This window comes from Equus przewalskii, chromosome 11, assembly GCF_037783145.1.
Source record: "Equus przewalskii isolate Varuska chromosome 11, EquPr2, whole genome shotgun sequence".
Lineage (NCBI taxonomy): Eukaryota > Metazoa > Chordata > Mammalia > Perissodactyla > Equidae > Equus > Equus przewalskii.
In genome coordinates, this window is record NC_091841.1 from 31,216,797 (window position 1) to 31,243,548 (window position 26,752).

The 26,752-nt window shown below is 52.4% G+C and overlaps 1 protein-coding gene across 7 annotated transcripts in view; it reads left to right on the forward strand.

The window, feature by feature from the left end:
• The window catches only part of NADSYN1 (NAD synthetase 1), a 42,652-nt gene that overhangs the window by 1,167 nt on the left and 14,733 nt on the right, over positions 1–26,752 (forward strand). For 2 of the 7 annotated variants that reach the window (XR_011524223.1, XM_070565765.1), the window contains exons 2-11: positions 2,824–2,923; positions 4,117–4,177; positions 6,971–7,087; positions 11,700–11,753; positions 12,212–12,301; positions 18,227–18,278; positions 21,204–21,292; positions 21,467–21,584; positions 22,412–22,543; positions 25,775–25,849. Coding sequence is in view for 5 of the 7 variants with exons in the window: in XM_070565765.1 (XP_070421866.1) it covers positions 2,839–2,923; positions 4,117–4,177; positions 6,971–7,087; positions 11,700–11,753; positions 12,212–12,301; positions 18,227–18,278; positions 21,204–21,292; positions 21,467–21,584; positions 22,412–22,543; positions 25,775–25,849 (873 nt within the window). In the remaining 2 variants the exon portion in view is untranslated. Of the gene's footprint in view, positions 1–1,042; positions 1,211–2,717; positions 2,924–4,116; positions 4,178–6,970; positions 8,704–8,734; positions 11,754–12,211; positions 12,302–18,226; positions 18,279–21,203; positions 21,293–21,466; positions 21,585–22,411; positions 22,544–25,774; positions 25,850–26,752 lie in introns of those variants that run through there. The other 5 variants (XM_070565764.1, XM_070565767.1, XR_011524224.1 and 2 more) reach the window with 5 other exon arrangements.

The following is a 26,752-nucleotide window of genomic DNA, read 5'->3' on the forward strand; positions in this document are numbered from 1 at the left end:
TTAGTATCCATCTCCTGAAAACGAGGACATTCTCCTACGTTACCAAAATAAAATGACCACACTCTGGAAATTTAACATCAATGCTGTTATCTAATATGTTGTCGGTATTCAGCTTACCCTGATTATCCCAATAATGTGCTTTACAGCTCTGTTTAAAAACCCAGGATCTAATCCGGAACCTGCACGGTGCATTCGAGTGGTCCCAACTCCTTTAGTCTTCCTCAGTCTAGTGCCTGCCCCAGCCTTTATATTTTGTTTTATTGTATCTTTTTGTTCTTTCATGCCATAAGGCTTTTGAAGAGTCAAAGCTAGCTTTTTCAGCCTATCTCGATTTGGATTCGGCCGTTTTCCTCCTCTTTGCATTTAGATTCTGCATTTTTAGGCAGGATAATATACTATATAGGTGATGTCACGTGATGGCCCTTGTTGGTTTTTTTTTTCCCCTGCTTTTTCTCCCCAAAGCCCCCCGGTACATAGTTGTATATTTTTAGTTGTGGGTCCTTCTACTTGTGGCATGTGGGATGCTGCCTCAGTGTGGCCTGATGAGCAATGCCACGTCTGCACCCAGGATCTGAACCAGCGAAACCCTGGGCCACCGAAGCAGAGCGCGGGCACTTAACCACTTGGCCACGGGGCCGGTCCCATATGTGACGAAAATAGTAAGTTTGCACGTATTGAGGTATATGGGGGAGCCATTCTGGTTTAACCCGGATTTGGCCTAAAACTTGTTTTTCCCAGAGCAGCCTGATTTATGGCCCGCCACTCCTGCCTTGTACATCTGCTTCAAACATTTTCCCAAAGAACACACTCACTAAATCTAGGATGAATATTTCCCTCTCTCTGACGCCAGTGCCAGCACTTCTTTGAAGATAAGCTTTTCTTCCCAGAGAACCAAGGTCAAGTTGACCTGCTGGGTATGTGCTAAACTTCAGCAAAACATATCCTTGTGACATTGGGGATAAAAAATTGTATTCCTGTCATGCTTGCAATAGGTTCTTTGTTCTGAAACAATATATAATCACACTCTAAACCACACTTCTCTGGAGCGCTTTCTTCCCTGGGGGAAGAGAACACTTCTGGGCTAGCTGTCAACATTAGCTCTTGAAATGTCTCTCTTATCTATAGTTGCGTTATTGATTTTTTGTGTCAACACACGCCTTCACGCATCCCGTCAGGAGCAAGGCAGTGTCTCTGTGCCCCATGGTCGATGGTAAGTTTGATTGTGTGGTTCAGGTGGTTTCTGCCAGAACTCTCCCTTTTTCCTCTCATGATTGATGGCCAACCTGTGGATCCTTTGAGATGGCTGCTTCCTAATGACCTTTCACCCAGTCATCTAGATTTAATGTCTCTGGCCTGAATCACTTACTTCTTGGTGCAAAGGGGTGATTTTCTGATTTCATCATCCTTTCAACATTTATTAGTTGTCGTTTTTCTGTAAAGAACTTCCCTAGTTTAATTTTTTTGTCAGTACAGACTAATGGATTTTCTCACTCATTGAGTTATGATCCTGTACTGTGTGGAAATTAATAAAAGAAACCCTAACTAAATTGGAGTCGGGAGGGCGTGTAGGGGGAGCCCTCACGCCCACCACATCATCAATTACACCGACCAGGATGAGATGCGCGCTGTCAACTTGGACAGGAAGTAAAACTACTTTACTTGAAGGTAGATTTCTCTCCCCATCCGGCAGCAGCCCAGCCAATGCACAGCCCTTGTGGCCCTGAACTGCTACTGTCCCCTAATAGACTTCCCATTTAGAACAGCCCCTCCATACTCCGTCTTCATCTCCTTCTTTCTTTTCAGGATCTGCCTATGTTTTGCCATAGCATGCACGTCCCGAATTGCAATTCTTTTTGGCTAATCCCGAATAAACTCATTTTGAGATAAAATAACAGGCAAATTTGCTTTTTAAGTTGACAGTGTGAAAACCGGTGTATGGATGACAGAGGTGGCATCGCAAACCAGGAGAAAAAGATGGACTATTCCATCAATGATGATGAGCCACTTAGTCCTTTGGAGAAAAAAAAAAAATTGATTCCTACCCTAAGTGGACTAGAGAGTGCAATGGGAAAAGAAAACCTGAAGCACTGCTGGTGGTGAACGGGTACCAACGCTTCGGGGAAGAAATTTGGCAGTATTTAGTCAGGTTGAACGTGTCACCAGGTAAGCTGCAGGGAGGTGCAAACCCGGGAGAAACTGGCAACTACGGGCGTAGAGAAACCATAGGTGGCTCCGAGGGAGACACCTATCGGAATGGAAATAGCAGCGCATGTGTGTGCAAGCGCGTGCGTGTTGACACAACGCTGCTAATAACTTAAATGGCTGTCGTTATTGAATGGGTAAAGTGTGCTTTATTCCTCCAACCGAGCGCCAAACTGCAGAAAAACAATGAAAAGAATGTATCTAATTGCAGGAAAAAAATCGAGAAGCAGAAGCACATTATGGTGCAGTTTGTGGGGAGGTGTGCAATAAAATAGAGGGGTGGGAACAACTGGGCGGCATGCCCGTCCATCTGCGCCCCAGGACCTGGCGACTCTCCCACGCGCCCGGCTCAGGGTGCAGGGGGCGCCCGGTCAGCTGGCCGGGGCGCGCGCTCGCGCGGGACCCGCGGTGCGAAGGGCCTCCTTTCTGCGCAGGCGCGGCGGGCAGCTCCGGGGCGGGGCGGGGCGGGGCGATCCGGGGGCGGGGCCTGACGCCGGGCTCGGCGGTCCAGTCCCCGCCAGGCCTGGCCGGACGGGGCGGGGCGACCCGGAAGGGCCCGCGCCAGGGCCGCCGGTCTCCCCAGGACGGGAGGACCCACTGTCCGGCCGGCCTCCTCCACAGGCGACTGCGGCCAGGATGGGCCGGAAGGTGACCGTGGCCACTTGCTCGCTGAACCAGTGGGCGCTGGACTTCGAGGGCAATTTGCAAAGGATTTTAAAGAGTGAGTTTGGGGGCGGCGGGGGGAGGGGGACAGGAGGAGGGGCAAAGGTCCACTCTTGCTCGTGACGCACGCGCAACCTTGCCCTGCAGAAACCCGCAGCGGTGGGCGTGGGGACAGATAAGATAATGATGACCACGACCGTGTGAGTGCCCAGGTCCTCCTCTAGAATGGGGGGCGGGGGTTACAGTGCCTGAGGACACGTGGTGTGTGCACGTAATAAGAAAAGCCTGGCTGGCCGAGGAGTGGAGAGGGGGAGGGCTGGGGCGTACCTGTCTTCAGATATCTCTGGGGTCCCAAGTGGCTTATCTAGAGCTGAGCTGCCCATCCTCGGAGGCATTTAAGGGGAGAGTCGCCAGCCTCCAGGGATGCTGTTGTGAAGAAGTGTCCTAGAGTGAGTGGTCTCTGGTGCCTGACAAGCTTCCTGGGGGGCAGACATTTGGGGAAGCTGGCCCAAAGAGGGAAGTGGAATAAGGGGTGAGCCCGTGAGCTTAGAGACTAGGGTGTGGCCACATGGATTCACCATGTAATTATTGCTCACTTTCAGGAGTGAAAGTTTGCACTATTCATTTGCACTATTCATACTTAACCCCTAACGTGGGGCCATCCTGGGCAGCCCTGCGAGTGTGGCCATCCCAATTCTCTTGTACTGAGCAGCTTCCTGCAAGAGGGTTTTCCAAGAGCAGAAATGTGAAAAAATGATTCAAGTGAGGACATCTTATCAGCCATGTGCCTCGGACTTTCATCCTTTTTATTTTTTTGATATCAGCCTGGTTTCATTTCATCAGAGGTCAGAGTAAATCTAATTGGGGTGACGAGGGGCGGTCTTGGGTGGCCAGAGCTGATCCTCTGCTCAGCTGGCCTGTCCCCCTTGGACTGCACCCAGAAGCTGCTGCCTGAACCCACAGGTCATTGTGCCCGGGGCTGGTACCGCTGTAGGTCCCGCCTCCTCCCTGCACGTGGTTGCATCTGCTTGTGAATAAACTGTCAGGATGTGACTTCTTCCTCCTCCTCCATGGTGCTCAGGGTCTGCCGTGCGGGCCCTGCGAGTTTCTCGTTTCTTGCAGGTGTAAGCAGGCTCTGGGAGATGGTGGAGTGGTTTTTTCCCTTGTTGTTTTTTTTTTTATCCTACCTGCCGCAGGCTTTGACAAAGCTGTAGGTGCTGACATTGCCCCTTTCTTTCTCTGTACATGTAGGTATCGAAATTGCCAAACACAAAGGAGCAAGATACAGGCTTGGACCAGAACTGGAGATATGGTGAGAACAGAACACACATTCACCCCTGGGTGGGCAGGTAGAGGTGTGTGCATCAGCTCCGCTCCACCGCACTGGGAACTGGTGTTCAGAGCTGCGGCTCTGCGGGTCCGTTTAGGAGGCCATCAGAAACCTGTGAGTGGGCCTGCTTAGTGCCATCGACCAAGAGCAGGCCCAGCAAGGCCGGGTGATCCTAGGTTCCTGTGCTGAGTAACCAGAGGAGGTGAGTTCTACGAGGCCACGGCTGATTTCAAAGCTGGGCTGCTTCTCCTTTACCACCATGCTTCCCTGGTCGTCATTTGCACACTTGGCCGTGAACAGGTTACATTTAGTGGTCTCAGCATCTTTCCGTAAGCGAGCGTAGGCGATCCCTTCTGCTCTGCCTTTTTGCCATAATTGGGAAAGCTGATTCCTTGATTCTCTTCTTGTCTCTTATTCAATAACAATCAGTTGGCTGCCACACGGTGAGTCTCCCGCAGCTGTGGTTCTGTTCTGACTTCGGCCGTCGGCTGCCCTCTGTGCTGCTGTTCCTTTCGTCTTTGCCGCTCCTGCCCCGTTGTGGAGTCTGAAGTCCATCCTCTGCCTGTGCCCCTGCCTCGCTTCCTTCTTGTTTCTGGAGTTAGTGTAAGCAGACACTGCCTTCTCTCGGGTGTTTTTGGATTAGTCCTTGAGGCAACTTTTCCGTCCGTTCCAGATCATTGTCCTTGTTACGCTGATTTCTCTCCTTGGAATCCTGACGTCATCTCGGGCTGTGTCTCCCGTAATATCTGAGAGCATCGACACCCCTCCTTTGGTTTGTTCTCTAAGAAGTTCCCTGTCTGCCTGCCCGGGCCCTGGGATCCTGGTTGCCTAAGATTGGGTAGCTTTAGTTACCTCTGCTCCTGAACGCCTGCTTCGTCTTTCTGTTCTGTCTGTCCCTTCCCTCTGGAGGGGCTGCAGTAACAGCCCAGCCCTCCTGGCATCATCCCCGTCCACACACTTCCACATTAGCTCCTCATCCCTTTCTTTGTCGTCTTCTCCATGCCCCGCCCTCCCCGACCCGCCTCCCCAGGATGGTGTATTCACATCAAGCAGGGTTAAGGGCCCAGCTGAGCTGGGCTCCATGCGGTTTAGACTGTGCCGAGCCAGCTCACATTTGTTATTTGCACCCGTTGACAGAGAGGAAAGTCATATCCTTTACCAAGTATACCCTCTTGCTGTCCCTGCTGGTGAGGAGTCCAGCTCCCACCCCAGAAGGGGCACCTGGAAGGAGAATGAGGGGCTGCTGCCCCCCAGGGCGGGCTGACTCATGGATCTAGAGGTCCTGCCCCAGAAAGGCCGGCTGTTTTCTTTGAGCCAGCTTTGTAGGCTTTGTCGATGGAGGGCTGCCACCCACAATGGGCCCCGGGCACTTCCTGATCGCCCCCGTTATAAAATGCCCTTCTGTTTGCCGGGCAGCCAAAGGAGTGAGAGGTCAGCCGATGGCTGGACATCAGGCAGCGAGACGTCTGGCGTTGCCTTGTTATTTGGTGTCACGTGTGGCCTGGGCGCTACCAGGGAGCGAAAATCCATGAAACAGGAGTCTGTCTGCTGGAGAGGAGAGGACATCCTGGATCTCCATCCCTCACGGGGCATCTCCTTGACCCTCTTTTCATCAAGAACCAGAGCCAAAGGCCGAGGGGAATGCTTTTCCAGGCACTAAAAATGGCATGTGCCAGTTTGGGGATCTCTGTTCGTGTGTGCAAAGTTTGCTCAGCATTTGAAACACCACTCCCTGGCTGCTGGGCAGTAGGAAGGAAAACTTGTGGAAGATTTAGAAGAGGTTTCTAGATGCTCTGCATTTTGTTACGGGAACTCCCATCCTAAGAGATGGCTCTCACCCGGTCTTCACGCTTTGTGAGATCGTTGAGCGTTGCATGTGTTTTCTGGGGCTGCTGTTGCAAAGTCCACAAGCTGGGTGGTTTGAAACAGTAGGAACTTATTCTTTCACAGTTTAAGAGGGCAGAAGTCCACAATCTGGGTGTCAGCAGGGCCCTGCTTCCTCTGACGGGGTTCGGGAAGGGTTCTTCCTGCCTCTTTGTGCTTCCAGCTCCCAATTCCTTGGCTTATGGCTGCATCGCTCCGGTCACTGCCTCCGTCTTCATACGGCCTTCTTCCCTCTTTATGTCTCTTGTAAGGACACTTGTCATTGGATTTAGGGCCCACCCAGATAATCCAGGATCGTCTCATTTTGAGACCCTTAATTTAATTACATCTGTTAAGACCTTTTATCCAAATAAGGTCACAATCACCGGTTCCGGAGCTTGGGACGCGGACATACCTTTTTGGGGGACACCATTCAGCCCCTTGCAAATATCTATAGCAGGAAGCTCAGGGCAGCTATGTGAGCGGCATTTTGAGAGGTTATTAATGACCTTCCTTGCCCGAAGAATGTTTTCCTGGGGCGTCAGCTTTGCTTCTTTTGCATCCTTTTCTTGTAGAGCAGTGTGATTTGGGCCACATTAAAGGTTAAAAAAAAATTCCAAGAGCAGACACATTTTGACACGAGAGAGATTTCTCACAGTAGCTTAAAACTAAGAGAAATGGGCAGGGGCCTCATGTTTCTTAATTTCCCATAAAATACATGGGTTTTTGTGGCAGTGATCCTGGCTCTGCTACACTGCCGAGTCATGCTGGAGGCTGTCGGAAGATAGCAAGGCTGGAGTCGCAGCCCTGCACACTCCGACTTGATTGGCCCACAGGCCCCTGCCCGCACCCCCACCCTGGGCGCACCTGCTACATCTCTGGGGCTCACCTGTCTGCTCCCTCCCTCTGCAGCGGCTACGGGTGCTGGGATCATTATTACGAGTCGGACACCCTCTTGCATTCACTGCAAGTCCTGGCTGCCCTTTTGGAATCTACGGTCACTCGCGATATCATCTGCGATGTGGGAATGTAAGTGCCACCGTGAGCGCGTGACAAGGTGAGCTCGGGAAAGGGTGAAGTTCGAGGACGTGATATAGCCAACCCCATCCTCACGTCAGGGATGTGGAATCTGTGCGTTTCGAAAGATACGAAGGCCTTTTGTGGAGAAGTGGGTTTATTCCTTCCCCAGCTGCACACACCTAATTCCCCCACCGGAGGCAGCTCTTGGAAGCGGTTTTGGTATGTTTTTCCAAAAGCAGCTATGCACGTGTGTGCACACTTTACACAGTGGGAGCATAGTGCTCACTTTGTCACGTATAGCACTTTCTTCACGTGATGGCAAATCTTGAGATGGTTCCACGTCACTCCATGTTGACATGCCAACCATATGGTTCCAGGTGGTGCAGGTCCCATAGGTGTAAATTCCATAGGTATAGATCCATATGGTGTGAGTTCCATAGGTGTAGGTCCATATGGTGTAGGTTCTGTAGGTGTAGATTCCATAGGTATACATACGTAGGTATAGATCCATATGGTGTAGGTCCATAGGTGTAGATCCATGGGTGTAGGTCCATATCATGTAGGTTCCATAGTGTAGGTCCATATGGTGTAGGTTCCATAGGTGTAGGTACGTAGGTGTAGGCATATATGGTGTAGGTTCCATAGGTGAAGGTACGTAGGTATAGGTATATATGGTGTAGGTTCCATAGGTGTAGGTACGTAGGTGTAGGCATATATGGTGTAGGTTCCATAGGTGAAGGTACGTAGGTATAGGTATATATGGTGTAGGTTCCATAGGTGTAGGTACATAGGTGTAGGCATATATGGTGTAGGTTCCATAGGTGAAGGTATGTAGGTGTAGGTATATATGGTGTAGGTTCCATAGGTGTAGGTACGTAGGTATAGGCATATATGGTGTAGGTTCCATAGGTGTAGGTACGTAGGTGTAGGTATATATGGTGTAGGTTCCATAGGTGTAGGTACGTAGGTGTAGGTATATATGGTGTAGGTTCCATAGGTGTAGGTACGTAGGTGTAGGTATATATGGTGTAGGATCCATAGGTGTAGGTACGTAGGTGTAGGCATATATGGTGTAGGTTCCATAGGTGTAGGTACGTAGGTGTAGGTATATATGGTGTAGGTTCCATAGGTGTAGGTACGTAGGTGTAGGCATATATGGTGTAGGTTCCATAGGTGTAGGTACGTAGGTGTAGGTATATATGGTGTAGGTTCCATAGATGTAGGTACGTAGGTGTAGGTATATATGGTGTAGGTTCCATAGGTGTAGGTACGTAGGTGTAGGTATATATGGTGTAGGTTCCATAGGTGAAGGTACGTAGGTGTAGGCATATATGGTGTAGGTTCCATAGGTGTAGGTACGTAGGTGTAGGTATATATGGTGTAGGATCCATAGGTGTAGGTATATATGGTGTAGGGGGCGTGTGGTGTAGGTTCGTGTGGTGAAGGTCCATATGGTTCCATAGGTGCAGGTACACAGCTGTAGGTATATATGGTGTAGGGAGCATGTGGTGTAGGTACGTAGGTGTAGGTATATATGGTGTAGGTTCCATAGGTGAAGGTACGTAGGTGTAGGCATATATGGTGTAGGTTCCATAGGTGAAGGTATGTAGGTATAGGTATATATGGTGTAGGTTCCATATGGTGTAGGTTCTGTAGGTGTAGGTTCCATATGGTGTAGGTTCTGTAGGTGTAGGTTCCATATGGTGTAGGTTCCACAGATGTAGGGGGTACGGGTAGGCCTCAGGCCCAGTGCTGTGTCTGTGTATGTGTCTGATGCATACCGTGCGTAACCACAGCCCGCTGATGGGCTTCTGTGTTGTTTCTCTTGACTCCTTCAGTTCTGTCTTATGTGATGTGAACGTTGCCACCTCTGCTTTTTTTCTCTCGGTTTTTGCCTGGTGTGTGTTCTGCCACTTCATTTCACCCTCGCTGTGACATCTGCTTGGTAGGGTCTCTCTTAAGCAGCACATCTGTGGGATTTTTAATCCAATTTGTTCACGTTTATTATAATTTGTGATACGTGGACTGTGTTCGTCTCCCATTGCTGCTGTGACAAATCACCACAAATATAAAACACAGCTTTTTTGTCTTATTTTTCGAGAGGTCAGAGCTAAAATGGATCAGCAGGGCTGGTTCCCTCTGGAGTCTCTTGGAGGAGAATCTGTTTCCCAGCCTTTTCCAGCTTCTAGAGGCTGCTGCGTTCCTCAGCTCGCAGCCCCTTCCTCCACATTCAAAGCCAGCAATGCATCAGTCTGACCCTTGCTTCCATCCTCACATCTCCTTCTCCGACTCACCTCCTCCTGATATCAAACCTGAAGTGAGTTCGCTCACCCGTTGCACAGCAAGCCAATCTGTGACGCCAGGTGTAGTGGAAGAAAGTAGGAATTTTATTATTGCCCAGTGCTGAGCGAGGAGAATGCGCAGCTAACGCTGAAATCCCAAACTCCCCAAAAAGCTAAAAGGAAGGGTTTTTATTTGGGATTTTAGGGAGGGGAGGGGGAGCATATGGCCTTGCTGGTTGGAGCTTTCCCACTAGCTTGTCCTTTGGCCTTGAGACTCTTGCAGAAAGGAGGGAGCCCGTGACCTTGCTGGTCAGCAGCTTTCCCACCGGCCTGTAGCTCCTTGCAGGGAGGAGATAACAAATCCAGGTGCTTGTCCTTGGCGTTGTCTGTCTCCATGGAGGATAGTGGATTCTGGAGCCAGGAAGCCAGGGATTAAGCAGGGAAAGAGTGTTTTGGTTTTAACTGCATGTATGCTGGGCTTGATGTGGGGGAACTGATATCAGGGTTGATGTCACTCCCTCATATAAGGACCCTTGTGATTACATCGAGCAGATTCTCTTGCCGTCTGAGGATCTATAAGTTAGTTATCATATCTGCAAAGTCCCTTTTGCCGTAGAAGGTGACATGTTCACAGGTTCTAGGATTTAAGACGTAGACACTACTAGGGGGCCATTCGTCACCCTACCAGATGGACCGATTCTTCTCACCTAATTATTAAGTTTCCTAGACATCGTTTTTTTTTGGGTTTTTTTGCTTATTTTTCTTTGCTCCACTTTGCTCTGCTGGCTTTGAATTTATAATACCATTTTTCTTTTTCCAGTTTTTACCCTTAAAATGTTAGCAATCATATTAGAAGATAGTTTTCTTTTGAAATCTAGCATTTATCTGCATCTGTAACATCCACTGAACAAAACAACAGTTTTATCCTGATGTTGTTGACGTCTGCCATCTTGAATCGTCTTTCCAAGATGCTCTCCAGGAACGAGGCGTCCAGTCCCGTTCCCGCGCTCTGTGGCTGGAGGCACGGTATCCTTGATCACGTGGGATTTGTTCTTACAAACGGAATAAAGAAGATGTTAGAGTGATGGATAGTTTAAAAAAAAAAAGAAGAACTATCTTATTTATTTGCTTTCATTACTTACAAAGTTGAACATTTTTTCCGCTTATTGGTCATTTGGGGCGCCATTTACTCGTTCTCTTGGCTACAATTGAAGTGTTTGTGTGTAATTTAAGAGTTCTTTAGCTATGAAAGGTGTGCTTGGTTTCCAAAATGGGCCCCCGTACCTGGAGGGCAAGGAGAGACGGAAGAGAGAGGCACCTCAGTCCAGATGGGTGGGTGGCGGGTTTAAAAAGCAAGGGGACTGATGCAGAAGGCTTGTCTTGGGCGAATGCAAGACGAGTGAGTCTCTGCGTCCTCTTGCCAGCATGCTAAAAGTTTACATAGACCTCCCACAGATGTCAGCCTGTTATGAGAAAAGTACTTTTCCTTGTGTGTTTGCTATTTAATTTTATGTTTTAAGCTTTAAATTTCTGTGGTGCTTTTTGTTTGTTTTTGCGAGAGAGGCTCATTTAGTTAGAAATCAGATATTCACCGTAGGTGTCTGTGTTACTTAAAATATGTGTCTCCCTCATGCTGTGCACGCGTTTCCTGCAATGCGAACAGGAGCGTGGTTTGGTTTGGCTCCGGTGGGGAATGGAAACCGTGATGATGCGAGGGCTTCAGGTGGCTGTCCATGTCTGTGGGCAGGACGGGGGCGCCCACTGCATCCTGTCCTCTCATCCACATTGGGAGGAAAAACCGAGGTCGGGGTGGTTTAGCCAGTGCAGGGCTGGGGTCGGCCCTGCAGCCCCGACCTCCAAGCCCGCCCTTTTAACAGCGGTGAGCAGAGCCATTGGCACCAGCCCTGGGCGCGAGGAACCGACAGTGCCTGGGCCAGTGGCCGCTGCCCCATGGCCTGCGTTCTAGAAGGGCCTCAGGTCGGGAGAAGTGCTCTGAAGGAGAATCGGGAAAGCGCAGGGGCTGGTGCAGGAGGCCAGTAGGGGGTGGAGGGGTGGCAGGTTGCAAAGCAGGGAGGCGGCCACTGGAAGGTCTGAGAACATTCCAGGAGGAGAAGGAAGAGCCCTGAGCAGGGAGCGAGTTTGTGCTCCTGTTAGGAGATTCTCTCCCGTTTTAGAGTCTCCGCCGAGGCAGCAGCGTTTCGGCTTGTGTTTAACTGTGATTTGAGAAAGCTGCCGAGGAGCCTCCTGACTCCCTGTAGGGACCCGAGGAAGGCTCGTGTGCAGACAGAGGGCTGCTCCTGCTGTGTGCAGACGAGCGTGTGCGTCCCTTCTCTCTGCAGGCCCGTGATGCACCGAAACGTCCGCTACAACTGCAGGGTGATCTTCCTCAACAGGTGGGTGGCCCCAGGAGCAGGGGGCCCGCGTGCCTCGCCCGGGCTCTCGGGGACTGCGGCACTCATGCTGGTGCCCAGTGGCAGGGCCCCTGCGGGCCATGTGCTGGGAGGCCTCTTCTGGAAATACCCCATCCTTAGTGAGGGCCGAGGCACCAGGCAGGTGACTCGAGTGGCACTGTTCCTGGTCCCTGCCGCCACTGACGTGGGCACCTTCAGGTCTTAGAAAGAGAGAGACCTCAGGGTGGGGCTTGGGGACACACGGCCCTGTTGCCGGCAGGTCAGTCGAGGGAGGGTGGGCCTGTATGTTCCCTCGCAGACTGGGCAGCTGACTGCACGGTGGACACCTGCTGGGTCTGAGCTGCTCTTGTCGTCGACCGTCAGCGCCGGACAGACCCCTGCGCTGCTCCTTGCTCCCGGGCGTGGTCGTCTCAGGAGCAGTCTTGTTCCTCTGCCTGCAGGAGGATCCTGCTCATCAGACCCAAGATGGCCTTGGCCAATGAAGGCAACTACCGAGAGCTGCGCTGGTTCACCCCGTGGTCCAGGAGTCGGTGAGTCCCGGTCGTGCTTTGTGACAGCTCCTTGGATGTTGATGAAGCATCTTTGCCGGGCGTCACCTCGGTGCAGATTGTGGGGGAGATACACGAGAATTCGGGGCAAAATCCCTGCCTCCTGGTACCTGTCATTTGGATATGGCTGTTTTGATGCTGCCAATTAAATGATAGCCAAGTGATCACAGATCACGTAAAACTGTCAATCATCCGTCACCCATCACCAGTCGTTTTAAGTGTAGTGTCACTTACGTCTTGGGTCACCCTGTGTGTCAGGGTTTCTCAGCTCCAGCCCTGCTGCTCTGGGGCTGGGTCATCCTTGTGGTGGGGGTCTGTCCTGTGCACAGAAGGGTGCAGAGCAGTGTCCTGGCCTCCACCCGTTACATCTGTGACGACCAAAACTGTCTCCAGATGTTGCCACATGTCCCTGGGCGGGGGGTGGGGGGGGAGACGACATCATCCCCAGGGCAGAAGCCCTGCCCTATCTTCTTATCACAGTTATTCTTATTTCCTTATTATCGTTACTGTTGTGAATGGAATCTTTCACATTACGTTTCTAAGTGGTTCATATTTTTATGTGGGAAAACTTTAGATTTTTGTCTTTTGCTTTTGAAATTGACCACCTTACTACGTTCTCTTGCTGTGTCTACTAGTTATTCTGTTGATTTTTCTTAGTTTTTTTTTCCAAGTAGAAATTATATGGTACAGCTAATTTGACTTCCCCTTTTTCGATAGTTACACCTGGCAGTTCATTTTCCTAAGAGCGTTTGTTGGCCAGCATTTCTAGAACACTGTTCTAGGTCATTTCTAGAACCAGTGTCTTTGATAACCGGCATTTTTGTCTTTTTCCCGACTTGACTTGGAAAGCTCGTCCTGTTTTTGCATTTGGTTTCGGATTTATGTCTGTCTCTAGGTATTTTTACTTTGGAGTTTTAAAATGAGTTGAGAATGGATGTTGAATGTATCGGATATCTTCTTAGCAACACTGAGATGAATGGAGAGTAAATCTCTGTGTCTAGAATAAACTCCAGATGAATGTGGGGCGTTAAACTTTGTTTCAATTTGCTACTGTCTATTCAGGATTTTTCTCTCTTTTCCAGATATAGGTGCCAGTATTATACTTGCGTTTTAAAAAAATATTAAGAAAATTTTTCTGTGCTCTGACACTTTAAATATTATAGGAAATGATGTATCAAAGAATAATATGGCTACAATTCTCTTTAAAACTTAGGAATGATGTATCGAATAATGTTTACTTTTAAATTTTTTGAGATAGAAATAGCATGCAATAAAATATGCAGATTTCGGGTGTTTTGCCTTTGACAAACATGTGCCTTTATGCACTCACTACCCTGAAGAGACATTTCCATCACCCTGAGCCCTCTCTGCCCCCTTCCCAGTGGATCCCGTCCCCCAAGCTTAGTTTTGTCTTTTCTTAGATTTCATACAAATGGAGTCATACGTGTACACGCTTTCATAACTGGTTTCTTTTGCTTAACATGAGCCTTTTGAGATTCATTCAGTGGTTTTTCCTTTATATATACAAGGAGTTTCCTCTTTTATATAATAATATGGTTTTAAAAGTCCTAAATAATTTCATAAGCTTGATAACAAAACAAACACCCCTCACTCTGCCCCCTCCCCGTCTCCGAGCCCTGCTTCCCAGTAGTGGCCCCTTTTCCATTTTTCTCCTTTCCCCCCCAGCCTCTGGGTTCTGCCTCCATATTTCTAAATCAAGTGCAGCTATTGCCGTATCACGACTTCCTGCTCTGGAAGAACAGGATTGAGCACGCACAGCCCCACCTTTCCTCTCTGTCTGCATCCTCTTCCTCATATGCACGCGCCGAGTTTTCTGGTGACATCGCAGCTCACTGTTTGCGTGATTCGCCCCAGTGGAAGGTCACGGCTGAGCCGAGGTTCTGTTCTGAGCCTGTGATGTTGCCCTTCCTCCTGCCCGGAGTCAACCGTGCTCCGTGTTCTCCTTGCCCTCCGCCGCCTCACCTGACGCTTCTCCCATCCCGTCGGGCACGTGGTCGGTCCTGCGCTCCTGCCCCACGCTGTCTCCAGCCTGCTCCAGGGCTGTCACCCCTTCCAGTCCCAGTTCCCTGGATTTCTCTCCCTCTCCCCCGGGTTCGATCAGCCTCCTGGATTGACTGTTTTTTTTCTTGTCATTCATTTGCTGGAACACAGCTTCCAGTGGCTTTCTACCATTCGACCACCGCCAAGCAGTTAACTCAGTTCTGACGCTGTCTTCCTGGAGATAGCCTCGGGTCCCACAGGTGAAGGCTCAGTCCTCCAAGACAACCCCGACCCCCACCCCAGATGCCACTCGCAAGTCCAGGTTGTCACCTCTATTTCTGCCCGACCGGTTATAGATCAGGGGTTCCCATGACCGCCTCCTTGGGTTTGAGTAATTTACTGGAGTGGTTCACAGAACTCAGAGAAACATGTTACTAAGTAGATTACCAGTTTATTATAAGATCATGTAACAGGAACAGCCAGATGCGAGAGATGCACAGGGCGAGGGATGGGGAAAGGAAGGGGCTTCCGTGCTCTCTGAGCGCACTGTCCTCCCCGAGTCTCCATGAGTTCAACAGCCCAGAAGCTCTCTGAACCCTGTCCTTTTGGGCTTTTATGGAGGCTTCATCACATAGACCTGATTGATTAAATCATTGGCCGCTGGTGATTGATTCAACCTCCGGTCCCCTCTCCTCCCTGGCTCATCACTAGTTGGTTTCCCAGGCAACCAGCCCCATCCTTAGGTGACCTGGGGGTGCCTTTCCAAAGTCATCTTATTTCCAAAAGTCATCACAAAAGACACCTTGAACGCTCTCATCTTGGGTAGTTCCAAACATTTTCAGAGCTCAGTGCCAGGATTGGGAGGAAGACCAAATAGATATTTCTTATTATAAATCACAGTATCATGCTTTCTAAGCAACTGTTCCCGGCAGGTGAAGTCTTGAGACCTTGCCTGCCTGCAGGTATCTTTATTTGACTCTCCCAGGTGGTGAATACTTGTGCAGAGTTTTTTTGAAATTCTAGGTTAACGTAATTTTTCTCCATTGTTTCAAATGCAGTTTGAGGGGTCTCCTGTGGCTGTTGGTGAGATGCTGCCTCAGCGTGGCCTGATGAGCGGTGCCACGTCCGTGCCCAGGATCCAAACCAGTGAAACCCTGGGCCGCCGAAGCAGAGCACGCGAACTTAACCACTCGGCCATGGGGCCGGCCCTTAAACTTAGCCATCTTATTTTTAATTTCCGAGAGCGCTTTCTCCTTTTCTTTTATTTTCTTTCATAAAGCGTCTTTTTCAGTATCCTCTTTTACTTCTGAGTGTATTAACCAGTTTTTTGTTTTTTGGACTTTTTCCCTGCATTGGCTATGTTTTTTCTGAATGCCTTTGTTTTCTCTGTTCATCCGGGTCTCTGCCTTTGACCATGGGGCTTTCTTCAGGTCTCTGGAAGACTCTTGGCTCTTAGTGCACGTTCGGAAATAAAGCTGTGAAGGATCAGCTGGAAGTGTGTGCTTGCTTGAGAGCGTGGCCGCTCCTGACCTCTGTCCGTGGAGCAGCCACTGAGCTGAGCTTTCCACCAGCGCACCTTCAAAGCTTTCTTTTTGGATGTCTTTTCTCTGGGGCCTTTTAATTCATCCAGAAAAAAAGTCTATTGATCTTCTAGGCTGTGCGTCCCACGCTGACCTTAGTGGCCTTTCCTGTCCCACCTTTGGCCTCGAGCCCCACCCTGTCTCACGTCTCCGTGTGTGTCTTCTGTATCTTTCACCCTCTCTCTGACCACTGCTGTCTGTTCATCTGTTTGTCTCTTATTTGTGGGTTCATTCCCCACATTTGTCCTCTATGCAGAGTCTGCAGTCGGATCTGTTCTACTCTTTGATGCTTCTGATGTGCTTTTGGTATTTACAAATGTTTTGAATTTTTCAAATGCTTCTCATAGTTTGCAAGCTCACTTTTTTTTTTCTTTTGAGGAAGATTAGCCCTGAGCCAACATCTGCCACCAATCCTCCTCTTCTTGCTGAGGAAGACTGGCCCTGAGCTAATATCTGTGCCCATCTTCCTCTACTTTAGATGTGGGACGCCTGCTCCCGCATCGCTTGACAAGCGGTGTGTAGGTCCACGCCCAGGATCCAAATTGGGGAAGCCCGGGCTGCCAAAGGAGAGCATGCAAACTTAACCGCTGCACCACCAGACCGGCCCTGCCAGCTCACTTTTTATCTCCTATTGTTCAATCATCTTTACTTTGGGATCTTTTATGGGTTTATGTTGTCTCTAATGTCTTTGAGAGGATATGCATATATCTCTAGTTCACCTTTTCTTCCATTTGTAACGTGTGTGTAGGTCTCATGTTGAAGCCTGTTTAATTGTGCCTGCAGATGGGGCGGCATATTGAGCTGGAAGAACCAGATGCTTCCACTCTGATGTAGTTAAAAAGACGGAGACTTTTACCCTCTGAGAGCTGTGTGAAAGTGGGGACAGTGCGTGCACGGCATCTCCCCTTTAGTGAGGAGTACGTCACAGGTTCAGATCCTCCTCGGAAAATAGAAACAAGACCCAGTTCTTGACCGCAGAGAATTTAAGAACCTGCTCATTTTCCTCATGTTCTTAGGTGGACCCCCAAATCTAAGTGCAGCAAATGGGTCACAGGGGCCCTTGTAGCTCCCAGGGGGGCCAAAAAAGACTTGCCATTAGCATGACCCCAAATGGTTTCCTGGCAGGAATACACTGCTCGGTTTTGTCCAGAGGATGTTTCCTGCGGAGGAAGGGCACCCCATCAGAGAGCACTGCAAGCTGTGCGGAGCAGGAAAGGTACAGGTGTGGAGACAGCCAGGGAGATGGGTTGGGCCAGCCCGAGGCAGGCTTGAGTGACAAGCTTTAGAGCCATGACTTTTATTCATGATATCCTGGCTCTCCAATGACCTGTGATGAACCACACCGGCCACCCGCAAGGTGTCGGCTGGTTTTGGAGCAGAGAGTGAGAAAGAGTGAGGTCGAACATGCGCTGTTTCCTGGTGGTCTTGCTTTGGTCTGGTGCTGAGTGGGTCTTTGTGTGATTGAGGGGGACGGAGAGGATGAAGGGAGAAACCTTTGGACGACTGTTCCCTTTAAAATGAACTTGGGTGCAGCAACATGGCCATCAGCAAACCTACAGATGGTGGATTTGATGCTTAGTGTGGGATGGCCAGGCAGCTTGGAGGTCAGCGGGGTGCCTACGTGTCCCTGTCCCCTTCATTAGCGAGGAGAGAAGGCATCCTCTTAATATCTCAGCTTTTAAAATTGACTTAAGTAAAAGACCAACTGAAATCATCCCAGAAGGTTCTCGTGAATTCCAAGAAAGCAAAAAGAAATAAGTTCATGGAGTGTCTTAATCGTGCATCTTCTGACAGCCTATTTGAGGTCAACTTTGTAGACCGTCTTTTTTTAAAATTCTGCCTTTTTGTTTGGCAGCTCGGGATGCCTCGTACTGAAGTTGTGTGTTAAATTCTTCCATCGTCTTGTAAAACTTAGACCGTGATTTTGTTATGTCGGTGATGACATAGGTTTGCAGGTGTATGTTGAGTTCATGCGGGATGAGCTTTCTGATCCAGCAACTTTGGTCAGGAATTCCACCTGGATTTCTCCATGGGGAAACGGGACTCCTTTTTGGCTGATCCCCGTGACTCATCTCTGGGAAACGCCGTATATCACGGATAGTGGAAGCCGACAGGTGGTGACAGGAGAGCTCGGAGCGTGTTGGTGTCACCTGGTAGAGCACACAGGAGCTTTATCAGTTCACCTTATCCTTTTCTTTTTAGCTTAAATGGAGGGTTTAGAGCATATGTTAGTACTGGACAGTGGGATTTTTGTTTAAACTTGGATGCCTTTCTTTGTTTTTTTCTGAGGTGCTCTGTCTCAGATCCGTGGTGTTTTCCTTTCTAGGCAAACAGAGGAATATTTTCTTCCCCGGATGCTCCAGGACCTGACAAAGCAGGTGAGTCTCTGGGAATAAAACTCCTTTTTCGGCCAAATGTCACTATTCTAGGCCAATGGGTGGACCGTGTGGGGCCAGGCCCTTGGGATCAACATGACAGAAACCGCCTCAGCTGGTGTACGTGAGAAACGGGGTTTCTGTGACCAGCAGGGAAGGGTCTCAGGAGCACAGACCTCGGTGGGCGCCTCCTTCCTCGTGCGTCCCTCATGCTCTTCCTGTCCCTGCCCCCTTCTTCTCCTCCAGCTCCCGCTGGCGCGTGTGTGTGGGGAGCGTGCTGGGGGCCTCCTGCCCTGCTTAGTGGGCTGTTTCCTCTAGGGCTGGGACCTGGGGGCTGCCCGAGGGGCCGAGTTGGGGGTTTTCTACTTATAAAGCTCACGGAAGACTTCACGTGGCTGCCTGTTCGTTCTGTGCAAACCCTGCGTCAGAAATCCATCTTGTCTTCTGAACCGGGCTGGACAGGCCCATCGAGCTTGATCTTGCAGCCCTAACTCGGGGCCTCATCCATCCTCCTCCTACAGGGGACAGCTGGAACACTGCTCTGTCCCCTTCCCGTGGCTGGTTGGGAGCTGGGGCTGCAATGGGGGTCTTTGGGGGCCCTTCGAGTTCTCTGCCTCCGGCCTCATTTCTCATCTTGGTTGCCAAGTGTATGAATTTGCTTAGGCTGCTGTAACAAAGCCCCCCAGACTAGTTGGCTTAAACCGCGGGATTTATTCTCTCCTGGTCCTGGAGGCTGGACGGCTGAGGTCCAGGTGTGGGCGGGGCTGGTTCCCCCTGAGGCCTCTCTCCTTGGCGTGTAGACGCCGTCTCCTCCCTGTGTCCTTACAGGGTCGTCCCTCTGTGTGTCTGTGTCCTCATCTCTTCTTATAAGGACCCCAGTCACACTGGATAAGGGCCCACCCTAGTGACCTCATTTCACCTTAATCACCTCTTTAAAGGCCTCATCTCCAGTAAGGTCACATTCTGAGGTGCTGGGGGTCATGTCCCTAACAAGAATTTGAATGGGACACAGCTCAGCCTGGAACACCAAATCCTCTGCACCCTGATTATTGCTGTCAGGGTAGCTCATAAGGATGTACTGAGCCTCCGACAGAGTGGGTCAGCGGGAACGCAACTGGACCTTGGCTCAACCTGAGCAGGCTCGAGGGGCAGGGGTCCACCACTCCCCTGACTCCCACCAGGCCCCAGCTCCATTTTCCTCTTTGCCATCGTGGGTCTCTCTCTGCCTCTTGCTTCCCAGGTGGACAGTGGCTGCCCTGAGCCCTTGGGCTGAGCTCGCCCCGTCCAGGAGCCAGACTGAGTCGCTGGTACCAGCTCTGGCTCCGAGAGGCGGGCTCGGGCTCAGTGCCCTCTGCACTGGCAGGGATGGACTGGCTGAGGTTTGGAAAGAGACCGTCAGCCTGGTCTGATCACCTCCCAAGTGACCTGGAGACCTTTCTGACCATGAACTGCAGGAATGAGCACACTTTAAAATCATTGTGACCTGGAACGCAGTGTGGGCGGGTGTGGAACAAACACATCAGCAGCAATCCTTCTACAGGGAGACGCACCCCACTTTCATTCTCCTTTCTCCTGTCTTACTGATCCTGTCATATCTTAAAAAACATACCACTGGTGACCCACTGACGCAACGTGGGGGTGTGGTCTGCAGCGTGAAGGATTCTGCTGGGTCTCATTGGTCACGGGGCACGTTGCACCGATTGGCCCCGAAATGAATGTGGATGACAGTTAGGGGCATTTTCAAGAAACGAGTGAAGACGGCCTGACACCACTACAACTGGACCATGTGTCCCGGGCTCAGTCCCAGAGCGCGTTCCAGACCTGTCTGTATCCCTCCCGTTGCTCTGAGTCCTGGGGTCCTCACAGCACGACGGGGTCAGGCTTCCCGGCCTGCCCTGGGGTCAGGTTTGCGAGGCGCCAGGGAGCAGGGGACACACAGGTCCCGCGACCACCAGCACAGGGTCCTCTGCTCAGGGCTCTCCGTGATGCCACAGGTGAACAGTGACTGTCCGTGGCAGGAGGCATCGGAGAAGAAAGTGCTGGGCGTGCGCCCCGGTCCTTGCCCTTGGCGATGAAGGGGTTAACACACAAAGGTCAGAGAACCCAAACGAGAGGCTCTGGGATGCATCCAGGCCTCCTGCGATGATTTCTCAAGCACAAGCACAGCAATACCATGACGTAATTTTGGCGCAGAAAGACATGCCGAGGCTGGGCTCGAGCTAGCAGGTAGCAGAGGTGTCTGTGGACGTCAACCCGTCTGTGCCCACGTTACCCGGTCAGCGTACACTGATCTCAGTGCCGAGTGAGACCTGTCGGCAGCCTCCGGGGGTGCTCTCTCGCTCCCAGCACCTGGCGTTGACACATGTGGCTCTCGGAGGAGGACGTCCCTGCGTTCTGTTTCCGGCCCTGCTACTCGAGAACTACGTGGCTTTTGTCAGGTTTCTTGGACTTCGTCAGACTGAGTTAGGTCATTTCTGACGCAGGGCTGGGAACGCTCCCTGGTGAAACGGTCAGGAGCCTAGATGACGTAGACGTGCTCAGCACCGTGCCTGGCAGAGTAACCCTGTATTAAGGAGAGCTGTTATCATTAATCACAAGGATGACGATGGCAATTTGTGTCAGTGGAAACTCCAGGAGCTGAGTCATGGTTTGTGGCAGACACGGTCAGCTCCCCGGCAGCTCAGAGCGTGGCTTCTCGTTAATGAATGGCTGACCGGAGGCCCGTAAGGGTCGGCCGAGGAGATGCCAGCTAGCGTGGGCCACCTGGGCTGCACATGCTCCACGCCGAGGAAGGACTCATTTGGGGCTTGAGACGAAACGGGCGTCTTTGTGAAAGTCTTCCTGGTGACGTGGGGGGTCCTGGGTCAGTAGGTAGCCCAGAAGGGCGATGGCCAAGGGGCCTCATGCACTCTTGTCCTCCAACTGCAGGAAACCGTGCCCTTTGGAGACGCGGTGCTGGCCACCCGGGACACCTGCATTGGGAGCGAGATCTGTGAGGAGCTCTGGACACCCCACAGGTGAGCCCCGCCCTCCATCCGGTGGACGCCTTCCCTGCACGACCAACTGGGAGGACTGGGGGTTTGCACACATCCTGGAGTCGTGGCCTTGCCCGACCCCCGGGGGCTTGCAGGGCCGGGAGGGCGGGTCAGGAGCATAGCCAGTCTCTTGTCTTCACCTGCCTCTGCCCGCAGCCCACATGTCGACATGGGCCTGGACGGCGTGGAGATCTTCACCAACGCCTCGGGCAGCCACCACGTGCTGCGCAAAGCCCACGCCAGGGTGGACCTGGTGACCATGGCCACCACCAAGGTAGGTGTCGGGCTGGCATGCTGGAGTGTGGGCGCCCCCAGCCGGGCACTGTGTCTGTCTCACACGCCTCCGAGTCCCCAGTGCCGAGCACAGGGCGTGGCCCAAGCACCATGGACATTCACGGCCAGTGCTCAACAAGCATACACGAGCTTCCGTTCTGGGGCTGCACTTGCCCGACCTCATTAACCCTTGCAGCCGCCCTGAGAGACAGATGCCACTGTCATGCCCGCCCTCCAGAGCTGGACGCCAGCACGTGGTGGTCAAGTGGCTGCTGGGCTCACACCCTAGCCGTCCGGCTCCCGGGCTTCCCACTGTGTTTCCAGACAAGTGACATGATGCCCGGGAACCAGGACATGCCCCTTGCCTGTTGGCATCGTGGCGGAAGCAGGGAATGCCATGAGTTTGTCACTCTCACTGGGTGGCGTGACGTGGCGAGGGCCGTGGTGCTTGGTCATTCCCAGGACAGGTGTGCATTCAGCCGAGCTGGGTGTGAATCCTGGCTTCGTGACGTGGGAGTTTGTTCTTTCTGAACCCCCGTCTCTCCTCCCCTCTGATGGAGATGACAGCGCCTGCCCCGTGGGGTTGTCGGGAGGCAGAAACACGTTTTGCATGATGCCTGGTGCTCGGAAGGCCAAGACAGTCCAGCTGCGTGGCAGTCCCGCACACCTGTGCCTTCCCTGCTGGGGGCGCTGACGGTGACCCAGTGGGCTGGGGGTGTCTGAAGCCTGCGTGAGCCGGCTCGGCAGAGCCTCCCGTGTTTGGGCGGGTGGGAGGCGGAGGGGACGGACCACAGCTGACACGCCCCCTGTTGGCTCTGCCTTTTCCAGAACGGCGGGATTTACTTGTTGGCCAATCAGAAGGGCTGTGACGGGGACCGTCTCTACTATGACGGCTGTGCCATGATCGCGATGAACGGCCACATTTTTGCTCAAGGATCCCAGTTCTCTCTGGACGACGTGGTAAGGAGCGGGCTCGCGTGCCACTGTGGGCACGCCCAGTCCAGTCGGTTCTGTTGTTCGGAGGCCGTTGTCTCTGCCCCCTCCGAACCAGGCTGTCTCGTGGGGGCCCCGTGGGGTGTCCCGCCTGCTTAGATCGCTTCGCCCTCGCCTTGTCGGTGAGGGAGGGGTCCCCGCCCCGCGTTTAAGGAGATGGTCCACACACAGCATGCGGCACTAGGCCCTGGACAGGTGAGACCCACAGCTGTTTCTCAGTCACACACGCACCGCCCGGGGGAGGAGGCCACCAGGCTGAGGGGGTCAGCCTGAGGCTGCACCTGGGAGCAGAGTGAGCAAGCAGGGGCCGTGGGGAGGGGGCTTTGCAGTAACCAGAGGGTGGGTGACCCCCGTGGAGGATGCGATTGGCTGGCGTGAATAGTTCCATGGCTGGCGGGACCTGAAGTCACCTCCTGGGAATAAGCAGGCACTGTGCCTGGTCCCCATGGTGAGGAGGGTTTCAGCCAGGGGACCTCACCCATGAGAGTAGGGTGGGGAGGGCCATGGCTGACGCCATTTAGACCCCCGCGGTTCCCCCGGATGTCAAGGCAGCACGTGTTCACTTGTAGGCCTTACGTGGCCCCGCCCGCGAGTGCTGGGAGGCGGGATGGAGACCCCCATGCTGTTCTGGTGGGGACGGCCTCCTTCCGGGGGTCTCTGGTCTCACTGCACACGGTGATGGCCAGCCGCCTGGGGGCCGGGCCACGTGTGTCCAGGGGAGCTGGGCAGTGCATTTCAGAAAAAGCGTCAAGAAGTGCTGAGGGCTGGCAGGCACGTGGAGCGGGCAGAAGGCAGAGGGCGAGGACGTCAAGAAGGGCAGGCTGGGAGTCAGACCTGCGCAGCCTCCCTGGTGGACTGAGTTCTCCCCGGAAGGGGTCGCACGGTCCAGGACCATGGAGCTCCCTCTCATGGCGTCGCCTGGCTCGTCTTTCATCCCGCTGTCTTCAGCTCTTGTCCTTGGGGGCACGAGTGCTGGAAATGCTGATGTACTGAGGCAGGCGGTGGCAGGAGAATGAGTTGCAGGCAGGGCTGGAGCGGGGCGCGCCCTCGTCATAGAGCAGTGAGTTCTCCCAGGCCCTCTGTCATCACGTCTGTTCCTTCATTTCCTTTCATCCGCCCCAGTGGGCTTTCGTGTGATGCCTCCCGCGGCCACCTTGGCGTTGCCGGCAGGGAAGCGGTTAAGAAATCAGACTTCGGGGGCTGGCCCCGTGGCCGAGTGGTTAAGTTCGCGGGCTCCGCTGCAGGCGGCCCAGTGTTTCGTTGGTTCGAATCCTGGGCGCGGACGTGGCACTGCTCACCAAACCACGCTGAGGCAGCATCCCACATACCACAACTAGAAGGACCCACAACGAAGAATATACAACTATGTACCGGGGGGGGGGGGGGGGGGGGCTTTGGGGAGAAAAAGGAAAAAATAAAATCTTTAAAAAAAAAGAAATCAGACTTCGCTTTCGAAGTGGCTGAGTGCAGGGAACCTCGCAAAGAATCCCATCGTGTTTTCTTGCCCCCCGGGGGGAGGCGAGGGTTTGGCAGACTCAGCTGCAGCGGGCGGAACACTGTCTGCGTGTGAAAGCGTCCTCGTTGCTGTCACCCGGGCTCTGCTTTCCAAGTGACAGTTCCCCAGAGGCCCCCTGTTGTCCAGTATTAACCATAATAAAGACGGAATGGGGTCAAAGAGAAAGAGCAGGTTCCTGCAGATGGCCTTGTGTGTCCCTCTGTCCCTGGAGACTGCTGAGTTGTTTTTCGGTCCAGGTTGGCTTGGCCAACACATTCGGCCGGACATCAGAGCTGCAGGCAGCTTGGTGGCAGCATTGACTGGCGGGTGGGTCGGGGGTCTCCTGCACCAGGATAAGCAGGTGTGCAGTTCCCTGCAGGTGCCGGCCCCACCCAGGCCGCCCTGAAATGGACTCCCAGGGGTCCACTCTGGTGATCTCCAGTCACACTGAAATCTGAGGACCTCGCCTTCCCCTCCTGTGCACGCATCCTCTGTGATCTGCCCAAAACGGTCAGGAGAAATTTCATGGCACAGACTCGAATCACAGAGTCACCCCTTCTGTCCCCTCCGCTCCGCGGAACAGATCGGCGACCCTCTTCTCTGGCACGTGCTGCTCCTGGGCTTCCTGGCCTCATGGGCTTTCTGGTGTGTGCGGCCTCAGTCGCCGTGGGTGTTGAGGCTCACCTAGTCCTGGAGAGGTGGGACGGGCCTTCTTCTCATGTCAAGACTCATGCTGTCCAGGGGCTTTTCATTTCTTGTGGCTTCTCGCTTCCCTTGGCTTTGTCATGCCAGAAGCATGGTGGCTTCGGTGGCTTGTCACTTTGGCAAATGACAGGAGAAGCAGACCTCATGGGAGCCGCCTGTTCCCATTCTCTTCGCAGATGTTTCCAGCTTGCGTTAGGCCCGTGGTTGACAAAGGCAGCGTTGGGTCCACGGGCCCCAGCCGTCCTGTGTCACCCGTGGTATACAGAGCAGTTCCTGCTGTCCCACGCTTGCGTGTATAAGACCATATTCTAATAACATAGTTTGATTAGGAATGCTTTTTCATAAAGAAAGGAATGACATCTGGGAGTTTAGACCTTCTGTTTTGTGCTATGTGTTGCAAGTGGCAGAACCCCCCACCTCAGCTGGGGTCAAAGGCAGGGCAGTGTCACCTCCTATAGCACAGGCAGCACATCTAGGCCAGGACCCTGGGGTGGGTTGCCGGGGCTCTGGCTTCACCTCTCTGCCAGTTTCCAGCTCCGCCTTCCTCTGTGTTGGCTTCATTCTTGGGTTGTGTCCCCTCATGGTCGCAGAATGGCTGCAGCAGCTCCAGCCGTCTCACCTCCACACAGCCACATTCAAAGGTAGAAAAGGGGCCCTTGATTCTCGGGTGTCTGAGAAGAGAGAGGCCTTCTCAGAAGCTCCCAGCAGACATTTATTGACAAAATTGGGTCCTGTGCCATGATTAACAGATCACTGGCAAGGTTCTGAGTTCAACAGAGATTCTGGGGGCAACAGCAAGGGAGAAGGGTTATTGGTTGGCAAAACACTGGCCGCCCCTCTCCCTGAGCCCCTAGGAATCCACGGGTACCCAGTCCCTGCCTTCCAAGGCGGGACGCATCCGGGTGTAATTTGGCACACCTATTAAAGTGGCCAGATTACAGGAGTGAGTGAAAAAAAACCCAGGAAGTCACCTTTTCTCCTTGAAACTCCTTCTCCAGGAGGTCCTCACTGCCACCTTGGACTTGGAGGATGTCAGAAGCTACCGGGCGGAGATTTCGTCTCGAAACCTGGCGGTAAGCACTCCAGTAGACGCCAGTGTAGGATGCTCATCAGAGACCTGGAAACTTGTTCTTTTTTAATAACGGCTTTATTGACTTATCGTCTGCCGACCACGCGATTCACTGATTTAAGCCCGTGAGTCAGTGGTGTTTAGCATCTTCATGGAGTTATGCAGCTATCACCACTGTCTGCGTTAGAACATTTTCATCACCCCGAAAGGAAACTTGTCCCCAGTAGCCATCACTCCCCATTCCCCACCCCCAGCCCCTGGCAACCACTGGTCCGCTTTCTGTCCATGGATTTGCCTGTTCTGGGATATTTCCTGTAAATGGAGTCATACATGATATGTGGTCTTTTGCGTCTGGCTTCTTTCACTGAGCATATTGTTCTCGGGGATCACTGATGTCATGGCGTGTCCGTGCTTCCTTCCTTTGTATTGTCAGATGATTTTCCCCCGAATGGATAGACCGCCTTTTGTTTGTCCATTCGTCTGTCCACTCCTGGATATTTGGGTTGTTTCTGCTTTTTGTCAGTGACGAATACTGCTGCTAGGACCGTATGCACAGGTTTTCGTGGGGACATATAGACGTATATGTCCTCCATTTGTCTTGGGGACGTACCTGGGAGTGGAATTGCTGGGTCTTATTTTAATGCTGTGTTTTAATCTTTGGAGGTGCTGTCAGACGTCTCCACGGCGGCTGCAGCATCTCACGTTCCCCCCTGGGACTCACGTCTTAGGTTCTGATTTCTCTACATCCCAGCAGCGCTTGTTACCAGCTGTCCCGATTCGAGCCGTCCTGGCGGGTGTGGGGGATCCCACCGTGGTTTCGATGGGTGTATCCCACTGCCTATGGGGTCCTGCTCCTCCCTGGGTCTCAGGAACCCGTGAGGGTTTCGGTACTGAGTGGGTGTCATGC